The sequence below is a fragment of the Mugil cephalus genome, chromosome 1 (assembly GCF_022458985.1).
Source record: "Mugil cephalus isolate CIBA_MC_2020 chromosome 1, CIBA_Mcephalus_1.1, whole genome shotgun sequence".
Taxonomy (NCBI): domain Eukaryota; kingdom Metazoa; phylum Chordata; class Actinopteri; order Mugiliformes; family Mugilidae; genus Mugil; species Mugil cephalus.
Window position 1 is genome coordinate 4147909 of NC_061770.1, and position 21942 is coordinate 4169850.

The 21942-nt window shown below is 40.7% G+C and overlaps 2 protein-coding genes across 5 annotated transcripts; one reads left to right on the plus strand and one right to left on the minus strand.

Moving 5' to 3' along the window:
• The first annotated feature begins 2429 nt into the window (after positions 1-2429).
• LOC125010933 (6-phosphofructo-2-kinase/fructose-2,6-bisphosphatase-like) lies at positions 2430-17647 on the plus strand. Of its 3 annotated transcripts, none has more exons than XM_047589903.1 (14): positions 2430-2940; positions 7914-8039; positions 9479-9575; positions 9668-9734; positions 10916-10990; positions 11078-11134; positions 11515-11636; positions 11917-12124; positions 12213-12359; positions 12466-12570; positions 13211-13340; positions 13540-13602; positions 13910-13974; positions 14300-17647. In XM_047589903.1, exons 1-14 carry the CDS (start codon positions 2859-2861, stop codon positions 14357-14359), a joined length of 1404 nt encoding a protein of 467 aa, XP_047445859.1. In that variant the 5' UTR covers positions 2430-2858; the 3' UTR covers positions 14360-17647. The 3 variants fall into 3 exon arrangements, with proteins under 3 accessions (XP_047445859.1, XP_047445867.1, XP_047445851.1); XM_047589911.1 differs by lacking the exon at positions 2430-2940 and adding an exon at positions 2960-3562; XM_047589895.1 differs by lacking the exon at positions 2430-2940 and adding an exon at positions 3601-5828.
• ndnl2 (necdin-like 2) lies at positions 17561-21808 on the minus strand. Of its 2 annotated transcripts, none has more exons than XM_047589923.1 (11): positions 21702-21808; positions 21369-21431; positions 20556-20675; positions 20379-20442; positions 19862-19941; positions 19633-19721; positions 19427-19506; positions 19280-19322; positions 19073-19135; positions 18062-18176; positions 17561-17968 (listed from the first exon to the last, which is right to left on the minus strand). In XM_047589923.1, the coding sequence occupies exons 2-11, from the start codon at positions 21417-21419 to the stop codon at positions 17873-17875; spliced, it is 801 nt and encodes a 266-aa protein (XP_047445879.1). In that variant the 5' UTR covers positions 21420-21431; positions 21702-21808; the 3' UTR covers positions 17561-17872. The 2 variants fall into 2 exon arrangements, with proteins under 2 accessions (XP_047445879.1, XP_047445887.1); XM_047589931.1 differs by having other exon boundaries at positions 21668-21751.
• Positions 21809-21942: the final 134 nt, after the last annotated feature.

The window sequence follows — 21942 nt, forward strand, 5'->3', positions numbered from 1 at the left end:
TTCCAACTACTAAACTGGTACTAAACTGGTTCCAGAAGGGGATCCACTTCGAGCTGGGCCAAACCGGTGGGCGGGGTTCCAGACCAAAACAGGAAGAGCGAAAGCCATGAACCGCAATATTTAAAACTTAAAGCGGCAGGTCGTATGCTCCGAAAAGAGAAAGAACTATGGACGCTAAAAACAGGCAGCAGTGGACTGAAGAGGAGACCCAGTGCTTTCTGGCACTGTGGGCTTCAAATGAGGTCTAAGACAAGTTGGAGGGAGTCTCTCGCACAAAGCCGGTGTTCCAACAAATACAAAGAGAGATGGCTGCTGTGGGCTACCACCGGAACCTGGAACAGCTTCTGAACAAACTCAAGAAGTTAAAAAAAAGGACCACAGGGACCGGAAAATAGAACTAGGACGTAGCGGCCGACCTAAAAGAACCCGGCATTTCGACCTGCTGGACTCGGTTTTTAGGGGACTTTAATGCAGCAGCCACGGACGCTTCCGATGTTCAAACAATGGCAAACGATACTGGTAAGTTTTGTTACTCGGACGCACGGTTTATAACTCAAAAAGTTGGCTGTAGAGACAAAAGCGATTAACAAAGGTTATGGACGTTAAACGCTAGCTAGCGGTGTGTTAACAACAATAACATTCCCGAAACGTGTGTATTGTTGTTGTCTCCAAAAGTCAGGTCAACTTTATGTGCAACACAATTCAGGATTAAACCTTCCTCAAAGGCCTACGGTGCAGCAGCGTCACAAAAAAATATAAACAAAAGTGCAAACAGAATATATAAAATGTAAAAAAAAATATCCTTGTATACCTATACAAAGTAGACTAAATAGAAACATGGCGCATGGCAATATACAATATAGGCTACATAAAGTGGCTGATGCAACCCCGAGTTGAATAGTACAGAAAAGAATGGGTGGAGTGAATGAATTCATACATATATACACAGTATGACATAGATGTGTTGATGGACTATAGGCATAAATGTCCACAGAGTAGTGACCAGTAGTGCAGTAATGTAATGAAACAATGTTTCCTCGGTGGGTGGTCAACTTAACCTTGTTACAGTACACAGGGTTATTGTCCACACTGGGGAGAAGATGTCCAATTAAAGCACCGTTTCTTTGTTTTGTTCTTAGCAGGGTTGTTGTCCATGAAGGTGGAGGCAGATTCCGAGTTGCCTCGACCCCTCTTCTGCAGCACGCTAACTCCACCCTGCAGTACTTCTTCTTCCACCTCTTCCTCCTCTCATCAGATCAGATCAGGTGGGATGTGCTCAGACGGCCCAGTGCACGAACACACCATGCAGATCATTTTTAAAACGACTCGCACCGTCTACACTAACCAAGCACAGCATTGTTGTGTGTGTTGGCTATGTAGTAACTGTTCAATTGTTTTTCTGGAGCAGGCCAGAAGGGACCAGGACCTCACAACAGCTCTGCTCCAAAACATGCAGAGGATGGATGAAAAACTTGTTGGTCTGATGGGGCGCATGGTTTCTGTGATGGAGGTTCTGTCACAGAAATGAAGACTTAAAACTTGGACTCCCCACGTGTTTGCACACTGCAACAGCAACTTCCTTTTCTCTTCGCTTTTGTTAACATTTTTAAAGCATTTATTTATTTAAAGTTAAGCAAATGTATCTCTCTCTCTCTTCTTTTTTTTTTTTTTTACTTTTGTGTGAATAAATACATTTGAAATGCAAAAAAACTCATTTATGCCTCACATAAACTTGGGTAACAATACTGCTCTGCTGAAGTCAGTGATCATTTGTTTGCAGACTATCCCTGCATTATGTGTCTACGTATAGAATCCCAGATATTTATGTTTATCACAGATGCCACAGAGTGAACCTGATGTTTATTGAGGAAAACCCTCCTGCACATCTCATAGAAACTGCTGGTGCAATATAGAAAGTACTCCACCTGCATTGCTGAAGTCGGATATGAAGCTAAAAAACATACCTGATACAGTCTTAAATTTATCAATCAGACATGGGTGTGTAAGAGGGAGGTATTGCTCCGACAGAAGCAAACTGTGCATTGAAAACATCTGAAAAGGCTTAAATCTTGATTTAATTCAGATAACTGGTGAATGCTACATTAATGACGTGCAGGCAGCATTTTACTGCCGAGGTTGATCAACTTTAAATATTTCATTCATTTCGCTCTTGGCCAGTGTAATCATGTGGTGCGTCATACTCAACTATCCTCTGTGTGTCGAATCTTGTTGTACAAGGGAAATAGAAAAGTGCAGTGTTTCCTGTGTGATATTTCTAATGCTTGATGGGAGTCATCCAAGTTACATTACATTACTGTACGGGGCGCTCCTTAGTGACTCAGCGGCAGTTGACTGCATCCTTATCTAGTAAACTGACCTTTGAGATATGAGTCGAGTGGCTCTTTAAGTTCTGCTCTTTCTGTTTCGTGGCAACAAAACAATGAATAAGTCCGCGTGTTTCTGTTCAGTACGAGTCGCTCTGCTTAGGGATGCACGCAGGAAGGACAGATAGAGAGGAACGAGGCGTGGCGGATGGTGGGACAATTATTAGCTGAGAGACTTGTAGGTGCTGTTTATTTCCGCGGAAGGTGAGAGAGGTTAAACCTGGAGAACTGGTTGGACCCAGACGGCGGTGTTTCTGTGTGTGTGAGATCGGCCCGAGTACGGAATACTAAACCGGACGGAGTACACGGAGGAGAAGGAACAGCAGCTATTTAGGGTCTATTTGGCAAGCTGCAACTTGCTCCCATCGAGCCGTCATCGCATCAACTGAGTGGCAGGGACATATAGCCCGTACATGCACACACAAACATATATATACAGACGCGCACAGAGTCCGCCAGGAATAGATTTGAAGGATGAACGGAGCGGCGATTACGCAAGACAGAACCGAGAAGCAGGGGGCCCCGGGGAAGACGCTCCGGTTCCGGCGGCCGCGCGGTGAGTGACGGCGACACACGCATGCACAGCTGATGATGGTCCAGGATCAGGAAAACAGTGGTTGTGTAATCATAGCATATCAACGCTTCCTCTCATTTCATTCATTTGTTCGACACTGTGCTAGGGATGAGATGTGCGCGACCATGTGACGCTGGTCCTTATCATTGATTCACGAGCAGAGCGCGTGGTCTTCGTCTGTGCTTTAAACGTCAGGAAACATTTGAATCAGATCATATCCAGCTCTCTCTGTGTGCCCGAGCACGCCGACAGGCCAACACACACTTCACTTATGCAATGTTATGTAAGCGTTGTGGCATTTTCACGGTAGCCTATGAGATTTTGGGAGCTACCCAACATATGGCACACGCATGTGCTGCTTGCTCGCTGTCCCCCGCTGCAACGTGCGCGGAGCAAACGGCGAGGGTCTGTAACTGCATGCTACAGCAGGCAAGGCTGCAGCTCGGTGGGGGTGTCCCGCATTTTGTGGGGGACTGGGGGAGCAGTGGGAAAAGAAAAAAACACACGTAGCTCGTGAGGCTTCAAACTAGGGAACAAATGGAGTCCAAGCTGTCCAGCGTGAACCAGGTGTGCACCCAACGGCGCAGGCGGTGTGAAAGCACAGGTGAGGTTTGATTCAACAACATTCAGGTCTCTCTCTCATGCACCAGTGCACTCCCTAACCTCATTCCAATTACACGACTCGCTGCATGACATGACTCGGTACCAAAAAAAAAAAAAAAAATCTGATTCAGATTCATACTTTATTGATAACTTTATTGGAAATTTTCTTTACAGTTTGCGCACATGGCACATATATGAAGATATAACATATAATACCCAGCACAAGTCACAATATCACAAATATCAGAAACCGGTGCAGGAGAGATATGATGGTGGAAAACCCTATACCTCCTGCTGAGGTTGTTCAGGGCAGATATGGCTGTGCCCTTTTACTTTTTAAGTTATTTGTCTGTAAAACCAGGGGAGGAGTGTGAAAAATGGGATGCTTTACGGGTCATGGCGGTGTTGACTAAAGCTGGTAGGTTGGGAGTGGGGAGGCCGATTAATTTGGAGCATGTGTGGGGGATTTTAAGTAGTGTGTTTCTGTTGGTGATGGAGAGCATGGTGAAGTAACAGGTGTCACAGTACATGATGACGGGTTCAATAATGCTGCGATACAGAAGGAGTAGAAGGTTGGGGCTTGACTGAGAGGGACCTGAGTGTGCGGAGGGGGTAGGGTCTCTGCTGGCAGCGCTTGTGGATGTCTGTGGATGTATTTTCATGTGTTAAATGCCAACTCAGCTTCTCATAATCATGTGTTTGTATCATGATGATATCATGATGGAAAGGCAAATGTTCATGTTTACACTCTATGTGTAGGCTTTAGTCAGACATATGTATCTATTTTTATCTCATTCCTCCTATCCTCTCTCTTCTCTCTCTTTTTCTGTCTCTTCTGTCTCTCCCAGCCGACCTCAAGCAGATGGGTCCCTCCATATGTGTTGGGTTCTGCTCAAGGTTTCTTCCTGTTAATGGGGAGTTTTTTCATACTGTAACAAAAACAAAGCTTTTCCAAAACGGTCTCAGCTCTGTATATGTGAAAACGGAGGGATGGGGTGCTGGTATTTTATAAAACAGGAGAGGAAGCAAGAATCACCATGAGCAACTTCATTGAAAGCGTCAGCTTTGACTTGGACTCGTGTATGAAGTGATCAGAAATTGGTGATCGGAGGTCAAAGGTCACAGTGATTTTACAAATCAAGCTTTTGAAGTCTGATACAAGAATATTTGTATAATAGTTGCACAAGAAGACTTCTGTCTATCACAAACCTGTTGGTTTTGGTGATACTGACATTCAGGGGATTGTCGTTGGACTAGATGAGATATCTCTCTTTCAGTTCTTTGTAAAAACAGCCTTAAATATCATAAATTGCGAAAATACCAGCTGAGATATTCAAACAACCATTTTCCCTCCGGAAATGTAGTTTCCTAACTGTAACGATTTGAACAGATGTGTCTTTGTGTCACTGTTAAATCCACAGAGACCAAACATACAGCAAGCACAAGTACACACAAAGTAAACAGACATTTCTCTCCCCATGAGAGAAGCTAGACACGGACGCTAACCTGTAAACTGTTTATGTTGTTATCAAGCTTTATTTTATCTAAGTTCATATTTGAGTCATAATTTCACACAGGCTTAAAACGGACACATTTTTGCATTAGATTTAAATTTGTAAATAAACTGAATAAAGTAAAATACATACTACATCAGGAAAAAATTTAGTGCATCAGAAAAGTTTTTATTTTCAATCGGCCTCAGATTTGTCATGACAGTCACTGAATATATTATAATTTATTTTTCTTTGTAACACTTACACAACCACACACACAAGAGGCAGCTTGGCATCTTTTGAGAAAATCAGTATGTTCGTTAGAGGTCTGCCACACAGCGCCACTTCCTGGATCCCTGGGCAAAGTTTAGCATTTCACTCTGTGATTGGTGAATAACCTCCTCCTGAGCTTTACTGGGAAACGCAACATGACAAACAACTAAACCAGCCAATTAGAGACGCTGCGTCTTCTGCCTCAACCCAAACAGGTGTTCTGACTGGCAGTCTACCCAGACTCCTCCCACACCTCCCTCAGTGACAGCGTGGGAGACGGTTCAAAATGTGAAAGCTCACCTGAAAAGCTCCTCTTTAATCCTTCCCTCTGTTAAACGCGCACATACACACAGAGGCAGTGCAGGCGCGTAGCTGTGACACATTAACCTACTAACCTGGCTGTTGAAGCCATGTCACACACACAGAGAAAACTCACTCAGAATCCTCTGGAGAAGACATGGGTTCCATGGATGAAAAGCAGGCTGAGTCAACGCAGAGGCTGTGAGTACACACACGCTTAGATAACTGCATTGTTTGCCTTCCTGTTACCTGACTTTAGTTAGTAGTAAAGTAGTTTGACACGTTCAGACTTGTGTATTTAAAGGAGCATGAGACATTTTTCAGGTCAGCCATGCTTATTAAAGAGTTTTTTGTTTGGTGACTCAGCGGGTGAGAGACCTGATGGCCATTCACCCCATGCGCTCACTGTCAGACGATGCGGGCAGGCTTTCATATAATTAGATATCTGATATTCAGATTTACTTAAATAAAAGTACTTGATTATTGTATACTCAGTGTCAACAAAATGGACTGGCGCTTAGTTTATATGACATTATTGTACTGGTGAATCAGAGTGTAGCAGTATTAAGCAAGTATTAGGCAAGTTGCTCAAAGTGGAGCTAAGTTCAATAACTTTATGTACAGTTCAGTTAAGCCTGGGGTTCTCAACCTGGGAGTCAGGACATTTAACCAGGCCAAAGGATAAACCTGGGGGGGTCAAGATGGCAGAAGAAAGAAGAAATAAATGAAGCCATGTGAAACATTTAAAGGGGAAACTGTGTAAATGCTAAAATGAATACACAGAGGTGTTTTGTAAGAGGCCACCAGGCAGAATTGATCAGTACCAGAGCTTAGATAAAACCAGTCAATGCATTCAATGTGAACTGTGTGTCGTCCACTGCAGCCTGCTGCTGCTGCTGCTCTCTTTATTGACAGATACAGTTCGGGAACCTGTTCTGACTGCTGGGTAGATAAATTATAATACGTTGCTGAGCATGTTCTACTTTCTACGGTTTCTAATCAGAACGTTAAAGACATTCAGGCTGGCTCCTGAAATGTAAAACACTTTCACTGTTTAAACCAAGAAAAATAAAAAGAGTCGTTTGGATGTCTGCCAGTAATAACAGCGATCTTCGCAGCTTTGGATATTTAATGCCAATAGGCTGTGTCACAAAAGAAAATTTACACAACTCTTATCAAGTGTTACTCCATGACTACTGACCTACAAAAACACACACCCTACACCTGCCCAAACACTTGGCATTGCTGCTCATTGGATGAGCATTCAATGAGCTGTCTGCTCCTGGCTTTCCTGATCAATGTGAAGCCTCATTTAAAACATTTCTATTATGAAATTGTTTCAGTGGAATGTTTTTTTGTTGTTTTTTTTTTTTCTGAAAATACACAGAGGAGAAAGAAATTGTGCGAATACTGGATTTGTCTTGACTTTAGATTATAATTGCTAGTGCATATGCAACATAGTGCTACAGTGAATGCAAAGCATGGAAATGAAAAATCCCATGGACACCTATCATACAGTCGACCAAAATAGTTTCAAGCTCCTGAAATTGTAATTTATCTGCTGCCTATTTGTTTCATTAAATATTCTATAAAATGTCAGAAAAAGGCAAAGTTAAAGGCTAATTCGAACATGGTCAACAGTTTTATGAGAGAAAAATATTTGTGCACAAAATAATTAGTGTTGTAGTGTCAGCCATCATTGCGAGAACACCGTTGCTAGGTAAGTGTTAGTTGCCATCCATCAAGGCTAACAGTTAAGCAAGCTTGTGTGTGAGAAAGAAAGTGACCGGGATGTAAAGAACGGGACTCCATTTAAAAGCAGCATCACATTCAAAAAAACATTTGTGGTGTTTTTGCTTTAAAAAGACTGAAATGATTAATCTATGACGAAAGTGTACAAGTGCAGTGACTGCATCTCATTTGCTGTCCTGAAGTCGTGGTGTGTATTCTTTACTTGAGTGAAAGTAGCAGTATGACAATTTAAAATGCCAGTGGTGAAATATGAGAGACTATTTTACTTCATTTACTATTTTACTTCGTGGAACCTGTCAAGAGGAGGGAGATCTTAGGCAGGTGATTTCAATGTTGATGCTGATTCGTGTTATGCTATAACATTAAAATGTTGGCAGCATTTGGGTTCTTTTAAAGAACCAGTGATGGTTCTTTAATGTGCAGATGGTTATTGCTCTCATGGTTGCAGTTAACTGCCAATTTGTTCTCCTCCAGAAACCTGCAATCTTGAAGTCGCCAAAGTCATTTTACACTGTTTCTGTCTGTGTGTTTCAGCGTCTGTGCCTCAGTTCACCAACTCCCCCACCATGATAGTGATGGTGGGACTTCCAGCTCGAGGAAAAACGTACATCTCTAAAAAGCTCACCAGATACCTGAACTGGATCGGGGTTACAACCAAAGGTATCGTCCGACAGCACAGGATTACACTGGGACTCACTGAAACACTGAGTCATCACACTTAAAGATTGGACTCTTGGACTATGCACAGCAACAGAATTAGCGCTTCACTGAACAGTTCATTTTATGTTCCACTGATTTTTCTCTTCCATATGTGTGGGAGCTTCATGTAGTTTAGTTTAGTTAGCTTGTATAAACACAATTTCAGAAGCACTTTTCTAGTGGCTTGACCTCAACATTTTCACAAAGATACCGGAGCCTTAAAACAGCATCAATAAAACTTGGGATCTGTTTTATCTTAACAGTGACAGAATTAGCGTTTATCAGTTGTTTACAATGCCTTACTTTGACGTGGAAATGAGCTTATCTCTAGGCAAAGTTTATACTTGACATAAAGAAACAGATTTTCCTGATGGATATGTCGTGTCCCATTTCATTTGGGAGAGCTCGGCTCTTAAGTCTTGACAGACTTGTCTCAGGGAAAATCTAGTTCAAACAGATTAGTATCTGCAATTCATTCTTCCACGAAGTCATATGATTTATTACACGCTTGTGAAGAGTAAAGGTTACTTATGTATGATGTCTTACAGCTGATATTCAGAAGGCAGTGATTAATTTGATCTTATCATTGTTCTGTGGGAGGATGAAATCACTGCATTTTTTCCACCTCTCTAAAACTATGTGAAACTTACAGTAATCAAACATGGAGGAGTAAATAACATTGACCATCTTGTGACAATTCAGTGTTCTGCAACATTTGGACCCGACATTCATGGTGATGTGACATGTAACACCCACCTAGACCAGACCAGAAATCCCCACCCCATAGCAATGACACTCCTAGATGGCAGCAGCCATCCCCAGCAGGATGCAGCCTGAACACACACACAGTTTAGGAACAACTCAAAAACATGAAGAACAGCACAAGGTGTTGACCTGGCCTCTAAATTCACTAGATCCCATGTATTAGTGCTGACAAAATTTGCAGTGCACAAATTAAATGGTAAATGGTCTTGCTTTTATATAGCGCTTTTCTACCTACTCAAAGGTACTCAAAGCACATTTTATACAGTCAGAGACACATCCACCCATTCGCTCACACAAGCACACACATATTCACACACCAGTGCCACTTGCACTGGGAGCAACTGGAGGTTCAGTGTCTTGCTCAAGGACACTTTGGCATATGGCATACTCTAGGGATCGAACCGCTGACCCTTTGGGGACCCCATTAGAGATTTAAGCCCTAGAACATCCACAGAGGGTGCTTTAAGAGACGTAGAAATTTTGAATTTGGTATCCACTTTCCAGTTTGTCCACCACAAAACTAAAACATCTCAACTGTCCTGACAGTAATTGTCATGGATTAGTCATGGAAATCCATCCAGACATTGTCTTGTTTGATAAAGTCATATGACAATGTGTAACACTCTCTTTCACAGTCTTTAATGTTGGCCAGTATAGAAGGGATGCCACACGTTCCTACAACAGCTTCGAGTTCTTCAGACCAGACAACGCTGAGGCCATGAAGATACGCAAGTATGAGCCTTCATCTCACATCAAGTATGAAAGTGTAGCAGTGATCTAAATCAGACTGCATTATTAATGATTTTTTCCTTTTGTTTGCACAGAGCCTGTGCCCTTGCTGCTTTGCACGATGTCTCTGAGTACTTCAACAGAAACCTGGGTCAGGTCGTGGTGAGTGAAACACCTCCATTAAAATGACACTCACAGCCAGTACTGTTATGATAACAGTATTTTACAATGCACAAAAGTGATATGTAGTCTCTGGTCACATGTAATGTCTTCAAATGTGATGACGGTGTTGGGTTCACAGCTCCTTTAAGATGAAGTATTTCAGACCTTGATTTGATATTTGGTTCTTCTGCAGATTCATTCAACAACAGCAACACTGTGAGAAGTAAAGAAAATATCAGCTGGTGTGTCTGTTACAGGTCAACAATGCACACTTGCATAGTTTTAAGAGTCAAAACTAATTGCAGCTGTGTGCATCCTTTCCCACTCACCAGTAGCAAATTGGCAGGTTGAGGAGGAAGGGTTCTAGTAAATGCCAAATGCATAGTTAAGTGGTTGTTTTGGGAGGTTTTGTCTGTCATTTCTTATTCCATAGTCCGCAAAATTAAAACAGTTAAGTCCAGCTGAGTATAGATAAGGGTCAGAGGATTGTGTCTCATGTTTTAGCTTAAAAAAATACATTGATCATCATCCATTAATTTATACATTAAATCATCATAACTGTATCGCATAGAAGGTGCTCTCCATGGTGCTGAAACAACAGCAGCACTGCCAGTTTAATTTCTATTGCTTAGGCCATTTACAGTATGTTGTGTTATTTTGTGATGCATATGTTTGAGTAAAAACTGGGCTGGTCCAGACAGAAATCATTTATCTGATCCTGGTTAAAGGTGAACCAAAGGTGGATCACTTATCAGCTCACTATGGCCAGTTACTCCCTAACACCTTTATAACTGAGACTGAAATTGATAGTGCCATCCTGGCAAATGGTATTATGCTTTTGTGATTGTTTAACTGAAATGAAATGTTGGTTTAGCATAAGCAGCAAATTATTTTATCTCAGATCTGTGGTATGAGTGCAAGCTGCACCAGTTCCTGTCGTCCTGATGGTTTTATCAGTAACAAAACCAGGAAATAATAAATAAAATAAAAACCTGAATTGAAGGGGACTTCATAAATACCTTTAAGCTTAATCATTTTGAACCCTTTATTTCTCTGCTGAGGTTCAGAGATGCAGTCATGTAGGAAATTGATTTGTTTTTAAAAATGTAGAAAATAATTGCACCGAATATCAGCTGCATCCTAAGTGTTTTTAAGAATCTTCCCTCGTTTGTCTCTGTAAGGTGTTTGATGCCACCAACACGACTCCAGAGCGCAGAGAGGTCATTCTCGGTTTTGCCAAAGAAAACGGATACAAGGTTTGTTGCTTTTCTTGTTGCTTTGTTAAATATGGACATCTGTAAATAAAAATAATTCTACAGTTAACGTTCTTCTCATTTGTTCAGGTTTTCTTCGTGGAGTCAATATGCAATGATCCAGAAATCATCGCTGAGAATATTAAAGTAAGAGAAGAGCGGGCGTGGAACATTCTTGACACAACATCCCTGAGAGAGTCGTGCTTGATGCCAAGACAGAGTGTGTTTATTGCTGTCGATGGAACAGATTGAAATATGCACCCTCTGGCTGGGGGAACCAGTCACATATACTGCCAGGTCACGTGTCACTTGGCAAGATCTGGTGTGGCAATTGTTCCAAAATAAGATGGTTTGCACAACTCCAGCTGGTTTCAGGCTTGCACTGTCTCTTATGTTTTCTTCAGGGAATTTAAGATGCTTGTTTGCTGTACTTTTTTAATACCTTATTAAATCAACAGTGCAACAGCCTTTTCTCACGGCCGTGACTTGCCTTACTCATAGCCCTCATATTCTCTTTCTCCTAACAGCAAGTGAAGCTGAGCAGCCCGGACTATGTAGACTGTGACAAAGAGGAGGCAGTAGCTGACTTCTTGAAGAGGATTGACTGTTACAAGCAGACCTACGTTCCTTTGGATGACGACAAGGACAGGTGACAGCAACTGATCTCTAAAACCCAGCACAGCACATCTCAGCATTACATCAGAAACTGGATGATTACCAACGCATTTATTTGCCAAAGCCACCATCTCTCCCTAACCTTTAACATGCTAACCTCAGTTGGCAAGTTTAAAAGAAAGAGAATTGCTGAACTTGAAAACTGGGTTCAGGTTGAAGGCCACACACAAAGCAGAGGAAGTGTTGATTGAAAGACAAATACATTGTAGATATTTGTTGATAATGTCCTCTTCTTCTCTTCTCTCTTAATAAAGGAAATTGTCTTACATTAAAATCTTCAACGTGGGTAGCAGATACCTTGTAAACCGGGTCCAGGACCACATTCAAAGCAGGATCGTCTACTACCTCATGAACATCCACGTCACCCCAAGATCCATCTACCTGTGTCGCCATGGAGAGAGTGAACTCAACCTTGTGGGTCGCATTGGGGGCGACTCTGGGCTCTCGTCTTCTGGGGCAAAGGTTAGAAGTCTGTGGTTCATTAAAGCATACGTTACAGGCTGTTTCTGTTGTTGTGACTGAGCATTATCTTCTTACATATGGACGTCAGTTTGCCAGTGCTCTGGGTACATATATGCGTGAGCAGTCTATCAGTGACCTGAAGGTGTGGACGAGCCACATGAAGAGGACCATCCAAACGGCAGAGGCTCTGGGAGTCCAGTACGAGCAGTGGAAAGCCCTCAATGAGATAGACGCTGTGAGTGTCGCAAGCATGTGCTGGAAACTCCTACAGAAAACATGTTGGACCACAATTTTACAGACGTTTGTGTGAAAAGTCTTTCTGAGTCTCACTGTCACCTCAGGGGGTTTGTGAGGAGATGACATATGAGGAGATTCAGGACCATTACCCCGAGGAGTTTGCACTGAGGGATCAAGACAAGTATCGCTACCGCTACCCCAAAGGAGAGGTGAGACTTGGCTGGGAAAAGAGCTTGGGTTTGATATCATCTCATTGAATCAGATATTTCTTTAGAGTTCTGCTGCTGATTCATTTCATAATTTTACATAGTGAGATTTCAATTGATTGATTCAGACTGAACAACATAGAACAAATCCTGAAACTTAAATCCTTAAAACTGAAATAAAAGCATTGAATGAAAGTCAGCCAGTAAAAAGACTGAGATTTAAGCCTGTCCAGCTTCATAACAATACTACACTATGATACTATTTTAATGGAAACAGTCTTCCTATAATACAAACGAAAGAGCAGTAGTGACTTCAAAGTTTATAACACATGTTGCCCACACATGCTGACAATGAATTACACACAAACTATTTTAACTCATTTTAAGATGACAAAGCTTTTATATAATGTAATGCTTTTAAGTATCTGCAGTGTTGTCAACAACCACATGTCAAAAGCGGCATCAGGACAAATTAAGACCAGTTGAAACCAGCTGAATTAACTGCGTGCGCTTAGTATGTGACAGTATTTCCTATCTTCTCTTTGTGGCATGTGTGTTTTAGCTGCATATTTGTGTCAACTGGAGCCACTATATAACTGAACTTGTGTGACATGTCTGTGCGTCGTTTCTATCGTACCACCAGTCGTATGAGGACCTCGTCCAGCGCCTGGAGCCGGTCATCATGGAGCTGGAGAGGCAGGAGAACGTTTTAGTCATCTGTCACCAGGCTGTCATGAGATGTCTGCTCGCCTACTTCCTGGACAAAAGTGCTGGTGAAGAAAAAAACAAACATCATTTAAATAAAGAATTATGCATTTTTCAGGTGTTGTCATGAGGTTCAGTCACTGGAAAACCACAAAAACATTTGCAGATAAGAACTAACTTAACTTTATGTCCTCTATAAATAATCACGTAAGGACTGGACAAAGGTTTTCACGAGTATCCTGTTGTGATTAAACAAATATGTTTCAGATGAGCTGCCCTACCTGAAGTGTCCTCTCCACACCGTTCTCAAACTCACCCCAGTTGCCTACGGTCAGTTTCTCAGTTTTTCCAACCATAACAGCATCTTTTCTGTCTGCTAACGGGTTCTCACTCCTTCCCTTAATTTCCTCATCTGTTGTTATGGGCAACCTTGTTATTATGCGTCTGTTTTCTGTGGATGGGAAAGCTCGTCCTCAACAACTCATGAGTGGCTGATATTTTATTCAGAAATGTATTCTCCCCTCTGGATAAATTGTGGTCTAATATTATATATATATTACAATATTGTCAAATATAAATTTAAACATGTGTGGAAACTTAGCTATCCTCTCTCTGTTGGCCTCTGTCTTTCTCTTAGGTTGTAAAGTGGAGTCTGTCTTCCTCAAAGTTGAAGCTGTGAACACGCACAGGGACAAGCCAGTGGTAAATTAAAATATTACTAGCAGTAGTAGTTTGTTTCTTGCTGTGGACATATGGTGATAATTAAAGATGCTGTAAATCCTAAATAGACAAATTGTTGTGAGTCAAGTGTTTTGTATTGTGATCAATTAGCGACCTGATTGTAATCAATAAATGTTTGGAACTTCCAGTCAACCTGAACAAACCTAGTGAACAAAATAAACGTGGAGGACAAAATTACGACTTTGAAACAGTGATGAGAGCAAACACTAATTTACTAAGATCTACTAAGAAAGAGTTAATCCTGATCCAAACATAAACTGACTGCAGCAATTTGTGTCTCTCTCAGAATGTGGACGTGGACAGAGAACCGGCGGAGGCTTTAGAGACGGTCCCTGAGCACATCTAGAGGAGGACGCGCAGCAGGTGTCATCGTCACTGATGGAAAGTGGCCTTTTAATTTTTTTTTTTAATTTAAGTAATCCTAGAAATTGTTGTCATTGTGTAAATGAGACATTTATCCTATGGCAGCCTAGTTCCCTTGTAAATGCACTTTATAATGCAGGGCTCAGGCCAAATGTCTGGAATATAGTGCTGAACACTGGCCAGGTGACTTGTAGCACTGTTTGGATAATCTTAAACATTTCTACTAGTTTATCTCTCCCCTAACTGTGATGGATTAACCAATGTGAAACCAGTCAGTTCTAACTTGATCTGATAAGTGGGTCTGAGCCATAAAACATGTTTTCTTGTGTGTCTACATTATAACACCACTGATCAAGTTTGGTTTGTGATTGGCTGTGGTTTGGTTAATGGAAGTCACAGGAGCACAGAATCTGGACCTCCATAGGAACATTTTGACAATAGAGTTTTTCACTTTCTTACCGTGAGTAAGACAAGAAGATGGCCAGGGCTCTAGTTTCTGTCTGTTCAATATGAAGTAGTGCATTAGTTTAGCTTAGGTTAACGACTCGTAAATTACATGTTTTTTAATTTATGAATTGTGCCCTAATCTGCACAAAAACTATAAAAATGTTTGACGGATCTGATACCCTGAACTAGTTTTTAATTTGTATTTGGTGCCTTACCAAATAGTGCGAAAAAGCAGCAGATTCTACTAATGAAATATTGGTCCACAGCGCTACTAGTGGTCAAAAACTTTATGAGCTTTATCCAAGATGTTCCTCGAATACTGTGAGTTTCTAAATATTCAAGTGTATTATTAAAACAATATTTACATGCCCATATGTAGTGGTACCTATAGGTTACTTCTGTCCTTACAAGCTCCATAGACTCATTTAAAAACAAAAACAGACACATTGATTAAAAATGATGAACTGCTGAGCTTCAGCATTGTAAACCTACTGTTTATTTTATAGAACTTAATATTTACATAGCCGCATTGGAGAGAAATGCTAATAAATTGCTAGTTTCCTGGAAATCTAACAAGATTTGCAGTAATTTGCATTGGAAACTTAACTACTGTGTAACTTCCGCAAAACTCTTCCACTTGACTTACGGGCGTGGGAATACTGTCTTAGGACACTTGAAATTGCTGCCAAACTATTCCTAGAACTTGAACTGGCCAGTGGGTTTGGGACCCGTTATAGTCATGAGCTTTACATACACCAATACTCCAGTTATTCTGAAAACAACAATATTCTGAATTTAATACGGATATACAGAACAACCTGCAGACATGTAAAAGCAACCGCTTGTCCAGGCAACTCCACATTTGTCCTTTTTTTCTAATATTGCTGTCAACAGATTGAGACGTGTCCTATGCTGATACTGGAGCATTATTTGGAAGTGAATGAGATGCCTGCCATGTGTATTGTGCATAAAACCACAACAGTCTCATGTATCGCAGAGGGGAACTGAAGGACGTGAACATGGAGGCTGTTGGAAATCTGCTGCTGCATGTAAACAGGAACAGTAGTGGGTGATTCACTTTCATTTAACCATGCAAACTGCTGCACTGGAATATTGTCGTTTTCAGAATAAGGGATAAAAATATATACATAAATACTGTAGATGTGAACGTAGTGAATGATTTGGTGCTGTTTTTTTCTTTCATATAAATGTCAAATGAAAGAAGTCTTGATGCAGTATCAGGCAAACACCCCCACAGTCCTCCGAGTGTAAAACTAGAGTGGACATCTGGCCCTTTAAAATGCCCAATACCACCATGTGCCTCATAAATAAAATCTACATCTACAAGCTACTCTATGCACCCTCCAGAGACACACTTGTCCTGTGTGTGCTGCTGTGTGTGTGTGTGTGTGTTTTTTCTTTTTTTTTTAGTGGAGTCATTTAGTACTTGGATCTGGTGCAATAATAACACATATGGTGAATCTGTTGCTTGTTCTTTTTAATATGTGAAAATATTTTAAAGGTGACGGGCTGATTGTGAAACTTGAGAAACTTCACTGACTGTCTGTGGTTGTGATGATCTGTTCAGTGTGTCAATGTTGTGGTCATGTTTATCTCTGAGTTTAAATCAGAGGCCTGTATCAGCTTAGTCTGGCTGTCTTTAGGTCACGCGTCAATGATCCTGGATCACCAGTATCATGAATTTACCGACTGGCTCTGTTGATGTCCCATGTACTAATTCAGCTAAAAGCGTTTTCACCTGTAAGATTTGTACTTATAAGCTTTATTATTGGTATCGCACAAAAGCAGAAAGCAGTGCCGGAACTACGGGCTGTAAAGAAATAATGACAAAATAGTAAAAATAACATTTTCACTAAATCAAGTTTAAATGATCCATTATTCAGAATAGTATATCATTTCACGATGGCTTTAATTATTTAACATTTCAACTTTGGTGTTTTTGTATTGTAAACTAATAAAGTAGCTGATATCATACAGATGAGTTCTTTTAAATGATAGCTTCACATGTAACTTAAACTGTTAATCCAAAGTAGTTTACAACCCTAACCTTAAACCGTTGGATGCATATAGGCACAAAAAAAATAAACTTCCTTTCAGAGAATTATTTTGTTATGCAAAATCATACTGACCTGTGAATCTCTATATTTTCTTGTGGTGGCTGTGCAATATTTCTATCAAGGTCATCATGGTGATTTATGGTCTCAAAGTGTGCCAGTTTCACAATACTGTACCTGAAAACCTGAGTTACACCCACAGATGGCCAACTAACACGTTCATGTTGCCATGTAAAACGGGTCTCTGGTTTTCTAGTTTTTGAAACCTGAGAGCAATAAATAAAATAAATTCCTCAGGGATCCTTATTTTGATTAAAAGGGATGAATGACAGTGTAAATAAATATGTGTCCTTCTGTCCACACAGTGTGACCAGTGTCTCAGAAAACTAGCATTTTAAGATACTGGATTGTCTTGTTGAAACACGTTCAGTTCCTCCTGTCAGTGTCCGGAGAGTAACTTGGTGCTTCCTGTTTGGTCAGATCAGGCCACAGCTGTCAAACTGCTCTTCTCTTGTCTGTGCAAACATGTAATTGTGCCTGAGCTGTGCAATATGTAGCAGCTGAGTTGTCAGAGTGACACCAAAAGCAAACAGTGTCTTCTTGTGCAATATCAACGAGATCACTAGAGAGAAGGAATCGAAACCTTGTCAATGCAATCACAGTTGTTGTTGGGACTATTAGAAAATATTTTATTTTATGAACAAATAACTGTTACCTTAATGTGAATTCAATAAAAAGAAAACTGCTGACTTCTTGTTTGATGTTTTACCTGCGTACAAAACTAACATGAAGAATGAATGAGGTTCAATCTGTACAATTTTTAATTTCTGAACATAGAAATATATAACAATTAACCTTAAACAAATGACAAATAAAAAATATGAAAAATAAAATGTAAAAATAAAACCATCAAGGCACTGATGCAGCTACTCTTTCACTGTAAGTAATTTAAAAGGACAGTGACAATAGTGCAGTTATCTCTGACTGCTGCTGCTGGCCTGGCTTGAGTTGGGGGTTGAGTGAGCTTCTCTGTACTGATGACTCCAGCTCTGAGGGTCCTGTCCATAAAGCTGAGATCAAACACAAAATTATTAGTTATAAATATCCAGTTGGACTAAATTTAAGTACAGGTCTCTTCTTGTGCAACTGAACAAGATACTCACTTGACCCACGAACTCAAGGATTTTGGCTTTTGACACTTCCATGTCAGCACGTTGACCCCAGCGAAATTCATGCTCCACTGGCTCTGTGTGAGGGATCCTCACGTACTCCAGGTACCTGCACACAGCGAGCATATCAGCTGGAGTCACACATGAGGTATCCACCTCAATGGAGGTGTTAATTACCATTTAATCAACTGTGATTCATGATGTTCAAATTAGTCTGTCAAAGTTAATATTCAACAACTCTTTTAATGCACAATTCTTTTTAAGCTACTGACAGCCCAAACAAAAAGGAGACTTTTTTAAGCATGTGTTGCAACTAGTATATACAGTCAATGTTTGCAACCCTGGTATTTCATATTTCAACTTAACATAAACACACTCAAGGGATATACAGTAGTCAATGGCTCTGCAACATTTCCAATGACAACCATGTGGTTTCAAGTAAAGCGATGGCCCATCCAGATGTGTTTTAGTGTTGAAATGTGACGACACTGTAGTAACCCAAAATCAATGAGGCACAAGGGAGCACATAATGTTTAATGTTTGGAGAGTGGACATCCAGCCACTCTGCTGCTGTGGTCCGGTTTCATCCTCTCTCTTGTTGCTCTGTGGTGTGGTATAAACCAGAGTCTATGGTCTGACAGACAGTGGCTCTGAACACACCAGTAGAATACAATGCAGTGGTCCCAGACAGGCTTGAACCTCTGACCTCCTAAAGACACATCTCACATCTCGTCAATTACTGAGTCAGCCACCATCTGACTGCAGGACCTCAGTGTGAATCACAGTCAGTGATTGGGGGGGGGAGGTGCATGCTATCATGCTGTATACAGTACTCATCATCCAAGTAACCCGATTTCTTAAGAGTTAAGAGGTTGCAAACTGTGAAATAAGTCAGTGAATTGTATTTTTTTAAATAGGTGTGTGGGTGGGGGTGGGGTGGGTCTTGTAATGTAAATGTAAAGGCCTCTAGTTTACTGACCTGACATGGCATGTGTTACTTCTTACCTCTGACGTACAAACTCGTCTGTGACCAACTTCTTCACATCACCAAACTCCTCATGTTTCTCTCTGTGGAGATTTGGTGTCGTCATAGCAGAGAACAAGTCATATAAAAAAAAAAACACAGTCAGGCTTTCCGTCACGTTCTCAATAACTGGGTCCAACTACACGCATATAGTTATTGTTCTGCTAATATTTAAATTCTTGCTTTACCCAGGGTCAACACGGAGTTTCTTCAGAGTATTCCAGATAAGGTCTAAAAAACAAACACAATTACAGTTGAAAGTAGGAATATGGTAATTGGACTATATGAAATTCCTACTTGAAAAGATGCACAGACAGTTGAAGGCTGACACTCACTTTCTCTGACAGCACCTCTTTTCATGAAAATAACACTAAGGATGACAAACAGCAGACCCATCTTTGAATTGGTTGGGCTGCTACACTCCAAAGAAAACAAATAAAATCAGTCAGAATGTGTTAATAATGCAGTTGCAAAATGCAAAATGCAGTTTATATGAATACTGTCAGAAATCAATGTAATTCATGTAGTAGAGTATATTTACCTGATCGGTGACTCTACTTTCTCCAAATTATTGACCAGTATATACATGTGACTTCTGTGGTCGATTTCAACCAGTTTCAGGCCAAACACCTGGTTGACAAATGGAAAAGACTGTGACTGTGGAACTGTTTTGTCTTTTGTTGTTGTTTTTTAATGTGATAATTCTTTGACATTAGAAAGCTGCCATCCAATTTCAGTGCTGACATTAATCCTCTCGGACTCAAACAAACCTGGTCAAATATTCGCGTTGCCCTCTTCATGATCTCCGGGTAGATGGTTCTGTACTCTTTCAACACATGTTTCACAATGTCTGGAAAAAGAAAGAGACATTATCTGTCATTACGCCATCCATTTTTCACTGGTTTCTAATATTGAAAAAATATAACCAATTAACAACAAGTTAGAAGTCTGATTTAGAGCTTGAGACCAAAACTGGACGTAAGACAGGAAAACCTCTTATATGTTGACTTGAAATTGTGTCACAGTTACATAACTGGCATCCCTGGTGTTCTAATTCATATGTTTGAGCCACATTTATAAATTTCAAAAGTCTATTTTACCTCTTTTATTTATGTCTACTTTTTCAGTTTGTCATTGCATTGCACCATTTCATATCTTTTTTTTCCATTCATCAAGACCACTCATTTCGTATGTTCTGTATTAAAGTGCAGTGGATTAACACCATGAGTGAATGCTCTGTATAGAGTCATTTAGTGAGCACGCATGTCTGCCATTAAGCAACTGTACCTGCTCGTCGTACAGGAATCTTCTTTTGATCCTTCACCAAGAAGTACTGCACCACCTCACCAGCCTGCAAGACAGACAGAAAGAAAGACAGATGGGGTCTGTGAAAGAATTCATTTATTAAATGAAATAAGCTTTTCATTCTTTTCATACAATACACTGTGGAAGCCTGATGATTACCTTTTGGTCAACCTGTGCAGACGTGAGTTTCTCTAGGCCTCTCTGAACCTGTGACATGCTTGGCTGAGTGAAAATTGCATCATCATCCTCTTCCTGCGCAATCAAAGTGCTCTGTTGCCTCTATGTGAAGAAACGTAGGCTTAAGTTATTCTCAGATTGACTCAACACAAACCAAGCTATAACGAAAACTACAACCATGTAGCCTGAACCAGCCAACTTTTAACCTTGATTGGTCCATGAATAATGGCAATGATATGGAGATGGTGAAGCTGAAAGCCTGGACTGGTATGCAGCTACAGCTGCATAATATGGGTCCTATTTTCCTTGAAGACTTTCTAGGTTACTGGCATTTACTAAACTGGTTGCAGACCAACTGAACACCATACTAAAACTTTACGAGCAGCAAAATTCAGTAGATATTTTTGAGAGAAAATAATGTAAAAATGTTAATAAAATACCACCATAAAGTATTAGTCTGAGTTTGAGGAGTACTTTCTGTTAAGGTCAAATATCTTTGGGGTTGCAGGAGACTACTCAAGACCAGAGACGACAAAGTAGTCAAAGTCAAGTGGGGTTTGATCTAGATTTGAGTGGGGGAAGCATGAAATTACACCCCTAATAAAATATATGTTTCACAAACAGTGAAGATAGTCAAGATCATTTTTGGATCTGACAGTATTATTCAACTTTACGTATCCAAAAATCTGTACTGCTATTTGTCATTCACGTCCAAGCTTCACTATCACCTGCATCGGAAGCTAAGGGGATGGCACCCTCACACAATTAGCTCATGTTTATGTTGTAGCTACTTACTCTGCTCTGAGAGGAGCTGTGTGCGTTTGATAGCCTCTGGCTCTGCGTCATGGCGACCCGCCGCTAATAAACATAGAAAAGCGGAAGAAAAATAAGTTCAGAGTTTTGCATATGAAATATTAAATAAGAGGAAAAACGCATCACATCAACAAAACATAAAGACGCGGAAGTGAGAAGACGAGCGTTAACACTAGAGTAACGTTAGCTAGACAGTCAGCATTAGCAAACTAATTAAGTTAACAGCCCTAATGTTTAACGTCCACTTCTCCATCTCAGCAGGTAACAGTCAGCAGACTCACCGCCACATGCAGTCAAACTAAAATAATCACTCACTTTTCTTAACTGCAGTCTCCTTGGTGATTTCTAAACTGTCGAACTCCCGCGACTGGGATTTTAGGCGACCGTTGATGACGCAAAACGCATGCGCCAGTTTGTTTTTCTTCTTCTTTAAGGTTTTAACGTTGGGTTTACGGTAGTTATCGTAAACAATGTCTCATTACTGCCACCCTCCGTTTTATCATTCTGAGCCAGCAACTGTTGATTTTAAAGTCGGCTTTAGAGTTCAAATGTTTAT